Source organism: Python bivittatus, unplaced genomic scaffold, assembly GCF_059951505.1.
Source record: "Python bivittatus isolate LINGU-HERP-01145 unplaced genomic scaffold, Pbiv_v1 ctg000410_np1212, whole genome shotgun sequence".
Lineage (NCBI taxonomy): Eukaryota > Metazoa > Chordata > Lepidosauria > Squamata > Pythonidae > Python > Python bivittatus.
The window spans coordinates 252,644-268,278 of record NW_028277067.1 but is presented as its reverse complement, the minus strand read 5'-3'; the positions used below and the strand labels follow the sequence as shown (position 1 = coordinate 268,278).

At 44.1% G+C, this 15,635-nt stretch overlaps 2 protein-coding genes across 2 annotated transcripts; one reads left to right on the top strand and one right to left on the bottom strand.

Moving 5' to 3' along the window:
* The first annotated feature begins 889 nt into the window (after positions 1–889).
* Positions 890–7,598, top strand: LOC148215429 (uncharacterized). Its single transcript, XM_088143278.1, has 4 exons — positions 890–988; positions 3,224–3,855; positions 6,980–7,001; positions 7,518–7,598. Exons 1-4 carry the CDS (start codon positions 890–892, stop codon positions 7,596–7,598), a joined length of 834 nt encoding a protein of 277 aa, XP_087999404.1.
* A 60-nt stretch (positions 7,599–7,658) lies between these two features.
* Positions 7,659–10,593, bottom strand: LOC148215428 (uncharacterized protein F54H12.2-like). Its single transcript, XM_088143277.1, has 3 exons — positions 10,530–10,593; positions 9,142–10,044; positions 7,659–7,666 (listed from the first exon to the last, which is right to left on the bottom strand). Exons 1-3 carry the CDS (start codon positions 10,591–10,593, stop codon positions 7,659–7,661), a joined length of 975 nt encoding a protein of 324 aa, XP_087999403.1.
* Positions 10,594–15,635: the final 5,042 nt, after the last annotated feature.

The following is a 15,635-nucleotide window of genomic DNA, read 5'->3' as shown; positions in this document are numbered from 1 at the left end:
TTAATTTTTGTTAAATTTCCTTCATTTATCTCTTATTTCTTTTTATCAATATATAAACACACACACACACACATGCATCCCACACAAACACACTAAGTAACAATACAAAGGAGATCTTAATATTAGGCAATTAGTTCAAGACTGAAACTATTATTATATAATTAATACTTCGATGTGAATTGCAGCAGTTCTTTTTTATGTTATACTTTGGATGAAAAGTCAAATAATATTGTAGTATTGATATCCTAAACTGTAATTAATACTGATAGAATTTTACTATTCTCTTTTTATCTTCAATACATTAAGCTTTCTAAATAGTAGAATGTTCATAATTTTTAATCATATTACATAAATGCTACTGCTTTGAAATCTTCATTGAAATAATACAATGTATCAAGATGTATAACATTACAGTAAAAGGAAAACATGTTTAAATGTTATTGTTAATACAGTCACCTGTGCTAATCCAGGACATGTTAGTAGTATAAGTACATACTTTTTTTAACAGGGCTTGATCAGATAAGAAAGTGCTGAGTCATGATGACGTCACATGCGGAATCGTCAGGTTGGCGCTCACGGGCGCACTTGGGCCATGCGGCCATGTGGAAGTGACGTACGCGGAAGTCACTGGGGGGGTCGTCAAGGCTGTGCCTGTGAGCACCTTGTGGCCAACAGGGCTAGCCGAACTCGGAAGCGTCGCACTGGAAGGGCTGCATAACATGTGGGCCACCGCCACCGCAGCCGCCCCGTAGATGAAGCTGGTGCCTTAACAACGGCCCGCGTCCCCCACGCCATTCCCGTCCCCCGTAAGCGTCGCGCCAGAAGGGCTGCATAACGTGTGCACCACCACCGCCGCAGCCGCCCCATAGATGAAACCGGTGCCGTAACAATGGCCCACGTCCCCCGCACGCCGTTCCCACCCCCTGGAAGCATCGCGCCAGAAGGGCTGCATAACATGTGCGCCACCGCCGCCCCGTACATGAAGCCGGTACCATAACATCGGCCAGACTCCCCCACATGCCGTTCCTGCCCCCCGGAAGAGAGCGGCTTCTCCGAGTGTAAAGCCCCCCACCGGGCACTGCAGCAAGCAAGCAAATAAGGACGTAATAAAAAGCGTTACTCACACACTAAAGGCATCCAGCGCCCCGGGTTTTTCCTTCCCTTTCCTTAAATGCTGTTTCTGGGTGCAGCAAGCAAATAAGCACGTAATAAAGCATTACTCACACAATAAAAGCATCCAGCGCCCCGGGTTTATCTTTTCCTTAAAAGTGCAACAACCGATCCCCAGGATCTTGCCAGGGGCTTTTAAAGAGGTGCCCAGGGAGAAAAGAGGCTTTTAAAAAGCATAAGTCCTTAAAAATGCTGTTTCTGGCTGCAGGAGGTTTTTTAACCTTAAATCCCAAAAGCGACAGGGGCTTTTAAAGAAGCGGAAGGCTTTCCCTTTCGTTAAATGCTCAAATGCAAGAGGTCTTGCCAGGGGCTGTTTAAAGAAGTACAATGCGTTTATTCCTTTTAAAAGATGCTGTTTCTGCCCCATTCTTTTTTGCCAGGGGGGAGACATGTCCAGACATGTTCCAGGCACGCCAGGGGGCAGAGGCATGTTGTGGCCAATGGGATGTCATACGTAGCACACGTGTGGCGGTGGACGGTCCGTGGCTTCTGCAAGGGTTGGGAGGCTGAGCAGGTGTTTCAAAAATAAAAACTTGTATTTTTTAAGATGGAAAGCACTGCAGATTCTTTGTTTGATGGGATCCCAACACCAGAGCAGCCCAAAAGAAAATTTCGAGCCAGGAAAAGGGGTGGCAGGGCAGCCCCATATGAAAACGGACAGGACAGACTGGTGATGGCATGTTATTGCAGATATTGTAAGCCTGCAGAGGGTAAGTAGCCACAGAACATTTAGCATATATAGTATTTTGAATAATGTCTAGCAGCGGTTCACGGGTTAGTTTAATTTCCTTTTTTTTTTTTTCCAAAGAAACGACATGGACTGAAGGTGTTAGCGTTGTACAGATTCTGAAAGCGTGTGTTCTCAAAATATTAAGGCCCTGTTTAACTGGATGCCTACAGGAAGGTGATCAAACGGATGGAAGCAATGAAAAAGAGATTGTACAAACACTATGCACTAAATTAGCAATGCCTGAGACTGTTTGGATCATTATCAACATTGCCAGTAAACTAGACAAATTATATTTTACATGAGATACGTTAGGAGAGTTACAGATGTTTATACAGTGTATTGAGAGAGCCTCTGAACCTCTATCCGTTATGAATAGAATCGAATCAGAATTACCTGTGCACTGAAAAGACTGGTATGTCAGAATGTATCAGAGATGAATTACAATAAGTTGTTAACAAATGGGCATTGAATGCTATAATAAAATGTTTTAACCAATAAAACAAAGCCTGTGTAGTCCTTTGCTAACAATGGTTTACCAATACAGAGGATGTTATCGAAGAAGGCATGTAGGTTTGGGAGGGGGGAACAATGCATCTTTTGGCATCTGGCGGATGTCTTATGTAAACTTACAGCAGAGCGCATGATCGGCGAAGAGCACGGATGCCAGAATGGAGCAGCCTGATGTAAGTAATTTCAAGGGTTATTTCTGAGAGGAATTTGGGGGGGTGTTAGATACTATTTAGTATTTATATCCTTTTTTCTGTTGGTTACTTTTATAAGGGGATATAACAGACTCACAGTGTCTGAAGATGCTTTTAGGTAAAAATTTTTCCAGTTTGCACCAATTAAATAGTCACAGGCTTTAGAACTATGTAACATAGCCTATTTACACGTGCTTTCTTTATTACAGACTGGGAAAATGAGCAATGTGAGAATTACACAGGAGGGCCACAAGGTAGGGAGTGTGAAGCCTGGGAAGATGATGATGTTCAGATGTCACAGATACACCTCTCTGAAGAACATCTGGGCATAACCGTAAAGATTTTGTTTTATAGTCAGGATGGGTGGCGCTTTTTTGTCACCGATAGACCGCAACAAGAAAAACTAGTGTTTATATTGTTATAAAACAAACATTACTACGCCGTCAAAAACAAGAGGTTCCTGGGGGCCCGCTATTTCTGTGAATTCTGCCACACGGCCTACCATCACAAATTTAGACACGGATGCCAATACCTCTGCCGAGCATGCCTGAAGAATGACTGTCAGGAGGTGGCTGCGGAAAAGACAAGATGTAGTAAGTGCAAAGTGTCTTGCCGCTCTCAGGCCTGTCTTGAAAGACACGCAGAATTGGCAACAGAGGGAAAAGTTAGGTGTGAGAACAAGGTGTATTGTGACGGATGTGGTTTCTATGTTTTTACCCCGCACAATAAATGCAAGAAAAAAAAGTGTGGCCAGTGTTCTGAACGGGTTGAAAGTCTGGAAGGTCATTTATGTTTTCTGAAGCCATTGTCGGAACCTCAGATAGGCACACAGTACATCATTTATGATTTTGAATGCTGTCAAGAGGCGGGGGAACATATACCAAATTATGTGTATGCCATGGATATGTTGGAGGATGATGATGATGAAGATGTCATGAGATGGAGTAGTTACGGTATAAAATGTCTGGAGATGTTTGTGAAGGAATTTGTAAATGATAAGTTTAAAGGCTACACATTTATCGCACGCAACTCCAAAGGATATGACGGTTACCTAGTCCTGAGACAACTGATCCGTGAAAAGATACGTGTTGAACTTTTAAGTCGGGGTGGTAAACTGCTGTGCATTTACATCCCCTGCTATAAGATTCAATTTATCGAGAGTCTCTGCTTTTTGCCCTTTCAATTAAGCAAGCTTCCGAAAGCCATGGGGTTTCAGGGCTGCAAGGGGTATTTTCCCCATTTGTTCAATACAATGGATAATCAAGACTATGTGGGGCCGACCCCTGAGGCTAAGTATTATGGCCCCGAAACCATGATGCCTGGTGAGAGAGAAGAGTTTTTGAAATGGCATGGTGCTAATACAGGCAAGGTTTTTAAACTAAAGAAGGCCCTGGCTTATTACTGCCGAAAAGATGTAGAGATACTGAGGGAGGCCTGTAAACGGTTTAGGGAACAGGTCATGAAAACGACAGAACTGCGAGTATCTCAGACCCAGAGGGGGTGATATAGCAGAGGAGGTTGTGATTCGGTGCATTGACTCCTTCCAACATGTTACACAGGCCTCTGTTTGAATGGCGCAGTACCGGTTTATGTATTTGGAGAGTAATACCATCGCTTTAGTGCCCTTGGACTCTTACCAAAGTACCCAGAAAAGATATTCAGTACCGGCCATTCAATGGTTGATGTATATAGCACACACAGAGGACATCCATATTCAGCATGCTCTGAATGGAGGCGAAAAGCAAGTAGACAGATATTTTTTGGATGGCTTTGCTGTCATAAATGGGTTACCCATGGCCTTTGAATTTCACGGTTGTTTTTTTCACGGGTGCCCCATCTGCTACTGTGAAAAAGACTTCAACAAACTACTTGATGCAACCTATAGCACCCTGTACAACCGTACTAAGTTTAAAGAAGAATACCTCAAGGAACAGGGTTATGTTGTGCGCACCATCTGGGAACACGAATGGAGGGGTATGTTGGAGACCGATGCCTTTTTGAAACAGTTCCTAGTTGAGAACAAGCTCCCAACCCCTTTGAATCCATGAGATGCTTTTTTTGGAGGTAGAACAAACGCCACATGCCTGTACTATAAACCAAAGCCGGGTGAACAAATCTTATATTACTGTTTAACCAGTTTGTACCTCTTCGTGAACAAGAACAAAGAGTACCCAATTGGACATCCACAAATCATCTGTCAAAACTTTGAGGACATAAAAAATTATTTTGGGCTTACCAAAGTCAGGGTGTACCCCCCAAGGAACCTTTATTTTCCGGTTCTACCCTACAAATCACAGGGTAAATTAATGTTTAGTTTGTGTGCAACATGCACAGAGAAACAACAAACCACCATATGTAACCATACTGATGAAGAAAGAGCTCTGACCGGGACATGGTGTACCATTGAACTGAATGTAGCTTTAGAGAAAGGTTACAGAATTGATGAGATCTATGAGATCTGGCATTTTGAAAGAAAAGCAGACACCCTATTTTCAGGTTATATGAATAAGCATCTCAGACAAAAGCAAGAGGCCAGCGGCTACCCCGCATCGTGCCGAACAGAACAGGATAAAGATCGATTATGAAAAGATGGAAGGGGTCCGCTTACGACGTGAGCATATTGAAGTAAACCCTGCTCAAAGGCAGATTGCCAAGCTCTTTTTAAACTCTCTTTGGCCAAAGTACTAACCATCTGACCACCTCTGTGATCACAAATCCTGAGGAATTATTCAAATATCTTTTTATACCCTATTATGAAGTATCCTCATGTGAGTTGGTGGACACAAAGACGGCTATTGTGACATGGAAAATAGCTAAGGACCACCCAACCAAAGCCTCGTGTACTAACGTGTTCATCGTGAGTTTTACAATGGCTTATGCATGGCTAGAATTATACAAGTTACTGAATGGCCTAGGCGATAGGTGCCTGTACCATGACACCGATTCAGTCATTTTTATAAGTAGAGATGGGGCGTGGACACCTCCTTTGGGCAATTATTTAGGACAGTTGACGAGCGAGATCCCTCCAAACACCACGATCACAGAGTTTGTGGCGGCGGGTCCCAAAACATACGGCTACTCCTTATCCAATGGGGAAATGGTGCTGAAGGTGAAGGGGATCACGCTAAACAGCGGCAATTGTGACAAGGTTAATTTTGACAGCTTAAAAGAATTGGTAGATGATTACTGCTTGGCTGGTGCAGAGAGAAAAAAAGAGATCAGGGTAGAACAACCTGGTATTATCCGGAATAAGAAGCAGTGGGCTCTAGAGACAAGAGTCCTCAGAAAAACCCTAAAAATGGTCTATAATAAAAGGGTGCTAAAGAGTGAGGATTACTGCATGCTGCCGTACGGTTATTAAGGATAATGGAAAATATTGCTCAGTTTGTACACCCTTTTTCTTGTATTATAAGTGAACCATCCAATTCTGGCAAATCTTATTTTATCAAACAAATGTTAGAAAACAGTACCACTGTGATGTCTCAAATGCTGCAAAATATTGTATGGTTTTATAGCTGCTGGCAACCTCTCTACAAAGAACTGCTTAATAAAATACCCTATATTAAATTTATGGAGAGTCTTCCAGCTTCCTTTGAAGATGATGATTTGTTCCCACCAAACCAAACCAATCTAGCCGTGGTAGACGATCTCATGACTTCAGCCAGTGAGAGCGACCAAATACAGAAGGCTTTTACGTAGTACGTTCATCACAAGAACCTGAGCATTATTCTCATACTTCAAAATCTGTTTTTTCAAAGTAAAAAAATGAGAACAATAGCCCTGAATTCCAAATACAGTGGTACCTCGGGATACAAACTTAATCTGTTCCGTGACTCTGGACGTATCCCGAGTTGGTTGTAACCCGAAGCAAATGTTCCCATAGGGTTCAATGTAAATCCGGTTAATCTGTTCCGCCCTCCGAATTTGGTCGCAACCCGAGGTGAATTTCCCCATAGGGTTCAATGTAAATCCAGTTAATCCGTGCCACCCTCCGCCCGAATTTGGTTGCAACCCGAGGCAATTTTCTCTTCAGAGCCTTACTCCCGCCAAGCCTGCTCTGCATTTTCTTTGGAGCCATGCTAACACGCACACAAAAAATCTTCGCAAAACACCACAAAACATACCACAAGCCTCACCTAACGTCTCCTTGCTACCTCGACCTCACCCACAGGAAGCCGCGACCACATGGCAGCAGGGAAAATGGCCGCGGATCCAGTTCGTAAGTTGAGGCGAGTTTGTAACCCGAGGTAAATTTTCCCTGCCGAAGCTGGTTGTAACCTGAAATGTTTGTTAGTAGAGGCGTTCGTATCCCGAGGTACCACTGTACCTGGTTTTATTCCGCAGCCCCCGTGACCAGGTGCAGATTGTCACGTTGGCCCATCAGATGTATCCCACTAACAGTACTTTTTAGAAGTATTCCAAGATGCCACGCGCAACCCCTACGGCTATCTTTTGGTAGATTTGGCAGCCACTACTGCAGAGGACTGCAGACTGAGAACAGGTATCTTTCCACCTGATTGGCCTGCTGTTTACACTATGAAAAAGAAGAGTAAACAAGCATTAGCTTGAACATCTTGGAGTTAGTATATACAGGATGTCGGAGAGGGTGCGCAGAAATTGGGGAGTCTTAAAAATCTTAGTAAGGGCTGGTCCAAAACAGAGAAAGGCCATCTTGTGCAACGGAAATAATGACCTAGTAGGGCCAATAGCCAAAGTAGTGCTGAACACCTCAAAAGGCTAACCTCCCTAAAACTCCCATTGAAACCTTCACAATACAGAGTTTTAAAGAGAAAGAAAGGGGCCATCAAAACATTGAGTGATAGAAAGGTGTCGCTCAAAAAGAAGAGGCAGCTCATTCACCAGTCAGGAGGCTTCGTTGGATTGTTACTGGGGGCGGCTATACCGCTGCTGGCTAGTCTGTTCGGACGTTAATCCATGGAACATGCGGAGAAAATGTTTTTGGTGTCACGCCGTCAGATGGAGCAACTACAGGGTAGAACGCCCACTATGGGGACTATGGCTGCTAACCGGTTGGATGATGAGATGCATACCATTCTTCAGAGATCTGATTTGCGGGAAGATGAAAAGATTAAACTCTATAATTCTGTGCTGCAGAGGTTTCTAAGACTGAACAGACAAAACGATTCTGAAAAAGACAGACTGAATCTCATTTACCCCTCAGAAGAGCGTTGACAGCCTCCCGCGTTCACAGAACAACTATCACAGATGGCCCCCCAGGACACCACGCTACATGACATCCTAAGCAGCGTGAGCTCGCGTTACAGGAAAAATGCAGAATTTTTGCTTAACAAAATGAAACAGCACCAGGACATATCGTCCTGGGATGACCACGGCACATTTTTGTACAAGGGTGTCCCTATTCCCGGTACTAACATTTTAGATCTGGTGAAAGGGGCCGCACAACACTGCTCCCTTACTGAGAAGCAGAAACCAAACCTGGGGTGAATTTATGAATACTATGGCTGAGACAAATGTTCCAACCTCTGTGCTGGGGTCTACAGCAGTTAAAGAAGAATTAGAAAGGCTGAAAGACCCCCCAGCCACTAAGGATGAAACTGCTATTAGCCCTGATTCTGTTATGACGGTTCCTTTAGAGCCTCTGTTTACTGATACACCCTTTAGATCTTGGTTGCTAAATCCTAGAAGTAGGCTTAGATTTGATGACTGGCTCAATTTGTAAAATGATGTATGCTGTGTGATATAAATAAAAACACTGTGAAACCAGTAAAAAAAGTTTAAGTCTTTTTCTTTATTTTACAATAAGGCACACACGATTGCATACATTGGTGACGGATACGGGTTCCAAGCACACTTCTCCCCTTTATGGCTTTTACATACCGCTGTACCATTTGATCATTTTTAATATTAACATCAGAGTACATCTTTAAAATATTTTCATAGTCCACGCCTTTAAACCAATTCAGTAGAAAAAACACACAATGTTGCCCGCAGGTCACGGCGCTGGGGTGTTGCAACCACCGCTGATGAAATATGTACTTCTTAGACTGATGCTCTAAGAACCTCACTATGGATCTGGGAAAGTCCAGACTGTCTGGTGGTCTTCCATAAGAATCAAAAAATTCCCCGTATCCGGGAGCCGGGAAGTAGAGGGCCAACCAGTGTTCTCCAGGTAAAGTCTGAGGATGGGTGTTTACAATTAATCCGAAAGGCCTTTTGGAGATTAGTGTCGCAAGTAGCAGATCACAGGGGTAAAGCCCTAAAAAATCTGGGTTTCCAGAGAAAAACCGTAGGATCTGTAGGGTGTCCATTCTCACATATAATCAAAAAGCACATTCCTGGTGTGGCTTATTTCAATAACGTTTTCAAAGATGGCGTAGAGTATCATGTTGATGGTATTGAGTAGGGGTTGTGCGAATCTAATTTCCGCTCTGAGGTTACCATTTCTGATCAAAGAATAGTGCTCAGCACACCTATGATTGGGACTTAGGTCAAAACAATATAAGTTATACCCTGTCCTAAATTCCTCCCAGCTGATTAAGAGAGGTCTGTCTTTCATACCTTTACCGGTCATCTGCACCATCTGCATGTACTCTCTCACAAAAAGGCCATGTTCATAATCAGGCTGAAGAGGCTTGGCGGGGATCTGTTCGCTGTTGCAATACAGAGCACAAAAATTGACATTGAAGTTCTTAAAATTGAATGGATTTCTGTCATATTCACCACTAAAAGAGGCATTGTCCACGAAACCAATCACTAATTGTTTAGGTAGCTGGCCCAGAAAAAGGTTTTCCTGATTACACACAAGGCTGCCTGCTGGAATGCTGTAAACCTTCATCCCCACTCGATCAATGGGGTACTTGGCATTGGAGGTCAGCAAAGCTTCCGCGTGGCCCAAACCCACTCCGGCGGATACTTTTACACGTTTCACAAAAAGAAAGGCCGACACTAGCTGCACTTTGTAATTCTGGTTGCTGTCCCTCATTAGACAAAATTCATTTCTGCTTCTTGTGAGTTTGATTTTCACATCAACTCCGTTAATTAGCAGCTTGTCTTGAAAAAAAAGATCACTATGCAAAGTGCCGACCAGGTCCCATTTATGACTACCAGCAGCGTGTTTTGCTCTCGCTCTGAATCCGTAGTTGCCTACACCCGTCAGTAAAGTGATCTCCATGCAGTTTGAGTCATCTTTGTAAAAACCCCCAGCTGTAAATTGGGTTCCTAGAGTATGAGAGCCAAAATTCAGAATCAGTTCGATCATGGCCCTATAAGGACAGCAGTGATGGCTCTGCGTAATGAGGTAATCTCCCAAGGTAACATCCAGTTGGTTAAACAGCAAGGCTATAGGATAGTTGACCAGGGCTAGCCAGGCATCTTCAGCAATATCTGTGCCGTCTGCATTTACAATCTTGCAATTTACATGCAACAAAGTGTTGTTTAAATCCGTGTAATACTCATCATGTCCTGTGATAAAAAATTCCAGGGGGGCATTGGGTGTTAGTGTGGATAAAGGCAGAATCTCGACATACATGCTGTTTTCAACACTGGTTTGTGTAGGTGGCAGTTGAAAAAGATCCAGTTCTGACATCACACACTCCTGGAATGCCTCGTGGATAAAAGACATTTTGTATTAGAATATATCTTGGCTGTCACAGCGCTTCCTTTTCTGTGCACGCTTCCTCTTTGTATGACTGCATTTTTTCACAACACTTCTATTTTTAAAAGGGATAGGCAGTTCCGAGCCCTCTTGACTCTCCCTACAACATGGGACACAATCTGTCCCGCCACGTCTTTGACAATGTTCTTGGCTGCAGATTTCATGTGCGGCTTGACGATTTCTAACCCTTTCCTTAGAAGAGGCATAGCTTTTCAAAAAAGACCCCAGAACAAACCTCTTAAACTTGTCCCTTACATGACAGGTGTTCCTCGGAAGCCTGCAAGACCACTACCTGCTTGATCCCGGTAGTAGGCTACGTAGCCTTGAGGTCTCCCGTACTCCTTGATCACAACCATCCTTTGCTTTTCTGCAGCCTGAAATGAAGCTTGACGATAACCTTCCCGTGGTTAAAATGGACGTATTTGTTCTGATCTGTTTTGATTTGTAATGGTAGTGATGAAATGTTTGCAGACCGGAACATAATGGGGGCTGTCATAGGTTACTGTGATGAATTCTTTGTCTTGCCCCCTCACAGGCACACAGCGCAGTAACGGTACATAAAAGTTGCCAACTACCTGGGGTTCCACAATGTCTGTATAAATATATAACGTGTTGAATCCTCCGGTCACATCAGCAGCAAAGAGGAATTTTTTGGCGCGGAAACCTGGGAACAAATCTAATATATGTGCAAGTTTGTCACCGGTTAGAATGGCAGACATTCCATTTCCTGTAAGATTAATTTTTCAAACCACAGGGTCATACTGCAGGGTTGTCTCAGGACCATTCTCGATGGCAGCCATATGCTTGTTCATTATTTCTACCATCTGCTCGATGCTGGCGTAGTGACTGGCTTCCAAAGGAAAATACCACCTCTTTTCCTCGGTAAGAATTTCAAAATGTACATCTGAAGTTAATGTGTCCCAGCTGTGCGGGTACTGTGTCTCTACTAGCCCGACTTCCCACAGCCCTGGAAGATCCAATGTCCTCGCTAACTGAATAGTAAAATTAGAACTTTTGTTTTTGGGAAAAGCAGCCGCCAACACATTGCTGGGAAGGGTGATGTAAAATCCTGCCATATCAAAGACGGTGTGCTTCGCTCTCCTTAATCCAACTGTTGAATTTCTCTGGCCATCCCACCCATTTGATGAGAATCTCTCTATTTTTTCCCCGCCCTCTTTTTCTGATCACTTTTTCAATTCTGTACACACGTTGTTGGTCATCAGGTACCTTTTGGAGCTCCTCTGGGTAAAAAGATCCCTTTACAGTCTCATCGGCGTAATCTTTTAATCTATACACCGTTCTTTCACCCCTTGTCCCCAGTTCTTTGACGATGAATATTTCATCCGTATAGGTTTGCTGATAGCCTTTTTCAAATTTCCCTTTCACTCTGGATACCCAAATGTGATCCCCCACCTTAAGATGTTTTTCCTTTCTTTTACTTTTTAACATATCCCCATACAGTCTTAACCACACATCCCTTTCATTAGACAAGTTTACAGCATTAGGAGCAGTCCATATGCTATGGTGGTAAGTACCGTTGTAACCCTGAAGAACGGCTGGCAAAATGTCCACGTGCTGATGGGTGTTTCTAGCTGTAAAATACCACCAGAGTTTATTCTTTAGGGTGTGGTTGAACCTCTCTATAACAGTGGCTTTAGTGTCACTATGGGTGACAAAATGTTGAACACCATAACGTTCTAAAAGTTTCTTCAGAGGCCTATTTAAGAACTCTTTACCGGCATCTGTCTGTATTTTTCAGGGTGTGTGTCCTGTTTCTAAGATTCTCTGGAAGGCCACTGCAACCTCACTCCCCGGCTTATCAGCCAACGGACATGCCCAGGCATGTTTAGACTGTCAGGTTCAGCCGGCGCCGCACGCCTAGGAACTTGCCCAGCCGCGCTTTAGTCAATTTCACCGCTTGAGTGTTAGCGCGGAAAGAGGAAGTGCGAAACCGCAAGCTAATGAATGGGCCACCTGGTGCCACTTCACTAATCTGGAGCGGATGCGTTGTGTTAACGCCAGAGGGCCGCGGGCGCTATAGACAAAGGAGAGAGCCGCGGAATTGAGGAAGAGATCAACGCGCGAGGGGATGCTCCCGGCTGGGCGTGCGACAGAAGCCCCAACGAAGGCAACAACCATGCCATAGGCAACAACAATCAAAGAAACAAGAGAACTGGGCTGAACCTGCCATTCCAGTAGAAGGGGGGGATTACAGGGGGCAATCTGCAATCTAATTTGTAACATGTAACCTAGCAACTATAAAGGAGTAATGTAAATATACCAAGCCAGTCCTGGCTTTGCTTGTAACCGCTACGTTACTCATGAGTAAACCTCTTTTGTGAACCACACGTGTCATGGGAGTTTCTCTGTCGAACGGGGCAACCCTTACATAGACAATACATCTATAACTGTTAAAACAAACTTTTTTTCCATCATTTTCCTTATAAAATTTGGAGACATCTATGAGATCCGCCTGCCATTGTTGATCTATGCCAGACACCACTGTTTTATTTCTACGAAAATTAATTCTTGCCGGTTTATGAAGCGTATAAGCTTCTTGCCCTGAGAGCCATGTCTTGACCTGTTTCATGGACAGGTTTTTATCATGTTTTCTCCCCTCCTGAAAAAGCTAATTTACCCCTGCATAACTACCTAGCCTCCCCGGTGTGTAATAAATGTCCCTTAGAACATTTTCATACTTCATGATGCCTGGTCCTAGGACAGAATGATAACGCTTTGTCTTTATTACAACTTTTTATTGATAACTCAATTCAGTATAGCTTATCTATGTCATTGGAAAAATACCCTTCATCATCTTCAGTATGTAAAGTACTGTACCCCTCTGATTGATCTGAGCCCTCCGAGCAGCTCCAGCGCCCTTCGCCGAATACTCCTTTATAAATTTCACAGGCCATGTCGTTGTCTGAGTCAGATAAGTCGCAAGATGGCGGGCGGATGCTAAGTTCTGAAAAGGGCATTCTTCGACATCTTTGCCCCCTAGCTGGTGCTAATTCAGATACTGCAAAATATAAAACATTACCTATTAGAAAGCTATACGTGCCCCCCCCCGCCCCAGCATTTACATGATCATAAATAAAAGCATATTTACTTACCATCTACGGCCGCTTTGTGGGGTGTTATTGTATTGCTCACCATTTCACACGTTGCCCGGTAAGTATCGCCGCTCCCTTCTTCTCCTGTTTTACTTGGCGCTTTGCCGTTAAAATAGCAACAAGTCTTACGGCAACCAAATAAAATGGATCTGAATAAAAAATCTTCTTTATCAAAACCCCAGCAACAGATGCTGGTGCATTCTTCCGGCAACGGCCTTGAGTTAGTCCATATGCAGCTAGGTTTGCCTACTGTAGCAGAAGCCTCTTTAGAATCTTCCGTAGCCATGTTTTCCAAAAGAGAAACCTTTTCTCTCCCTCTCTCTCTCGGGGCTTGTCAGACCCTTTTGGTAGCAGATGTTCAAAAATATAATACGTGCAAAAAACAGAGTCCATATACCTAGACCGACTGCTGCAGAGCTTTGTCTGAACACAACTCAGCTCCCGCACACACCACGCTCCTGTGCATGTCTCTACATGTTCCCTAACTCCACCCCTGCCCTAGGAGATTTTTTGATCTTGTGTTTGATCGCCAAACACAAGATGTAGGAAATTTTTTATTATTATTATTAAACAGTTTATTGTAATTAAACCCCACCACGTTTCCATCTTATTATTTTTTTCAGAGATTCAGGTAATTCAGTCTCGATTCTTGCCATGACGCCCCACGGGTCAAAGGACCTCTCAATACATTTTATAAAAGACCAAAGGTCGCCTAGGCTGTCTCGTGTAAAACTTAATGTGCCTAGTTTACTGGAGAGATTATTTTTAATTTTGTCCATTACTGGCTGTGAATCATAGTCCTCAGTACATTCTGTAAAATCATCAAGGTGATCAATGGCTTCCTGTGCAAAATGTATTTTGTCCAATCTGATGGCTATGTTAATAAGGGTCCAAAGCCCCTCAGATCTGGTTAGGATAGTACACAGTGTTTGGATGATCTCTGTTTCACAGCCTTCTTGCAGACTGGCCATTAACCCGCTGTATAAAAATTTTAGGACACACACTTTCAGAACAGGCACCATGCTAACACCTTCAATCCATGTCGTTTCTTTGAAAAGAAAAAAGGAAAAAGGAAAAAGGAAAAAGGAAATTAAACTAACCCGTGAACCGCTGCTAGACATTATTCAAAATACTATATATGCTAAATGTTCTGTGGCTACTTACCCTCTGCAGGCTTACAATATCTGCAATAACATGCCATCACCAGTCTGTCCTGTCCGTTTTCATACGGGGCTGCCCTGCCACCCCTTTTCCTGGCTCGAAATTTTCTTTTGGGCTGCTCTGGTGTTGGGATCCCATCAAACAAAGAATCTGTAGTGTTTTCCATCTTAAAAAATACAAGTTTTTATTTTTGAAACACCTGCTCAGCCTCCCAACCCTTGCAGAAGCCACGGACCGTCCACCGCCACACGTGTGCTACGTATGACATCCCATTGGCCACAACATGCCTCTGCCCCCTGGCGTGCCTGGAACATGTCTGGACATGTCTCCCCCCTGGCAAAAAAGAATGGGGCAGAAACAGCATCTTTTAAAAGGAATAAACGCATTGTACTTCTTTAAACAGCCCCTGGCAAGACCTCTTGCATTTGAGCATTTAACGAAAGGGAAAGCCTTCCGCTTCTTTAAAAGCCCCTGTCGCTTTTGGGATTTAAGGTTAAAAAACCTCCTGCAGCCAGAAACAGCATTTTTAAGGACTTATGCTTTTTAAAAGCCTCTTTTCTCCCTGGGCACCTCTTTAAAAGCCCCTGGCAAGATCCTGGGGATCGGTTGTTGCACTTTTAAGGAAAAGATAAACCCGGGGCGCTGGATGCTTTTATTGTGTGAGTAATGCTTTATTACGTGCTTATTTGCTTGCTGCACCCAGAAACAGCATTTAAGGAAAGGGAAGGAAAAACCCGGGGCGCTGGATGCCTTTAGTGTGTGAGTAACGCTTTTTATTACGTCCTTATTTGCTTGCTTGCTGCAGTGCCCGGTGGGGGGCTTTACACTCGGAGAAGCCGCTCTCTTCCGGGGGGGCGGGAACAGCGCGTGGGGGAGTCCGGCCGTTGTTACAGTACCGGCTTCATGTATGGGGCAGCGGCAGTGGCGCACATGTTATGCAGCCCTTCTGGTGCGACGCTTCCCGGGGACGGGAATGGCGTGGGGGACGCGGGCCGTTGTTAAGGCACCGGCTTCATCTACGGGGCGGCTGCGGTGGCGGTGGCCCACATGTTATGCAGCCCTTCCAGTGCGACGCTTCCGAGTTCGGCTAGCCCTGTTGGCCACAAGGTGCTCATAGGCACAGC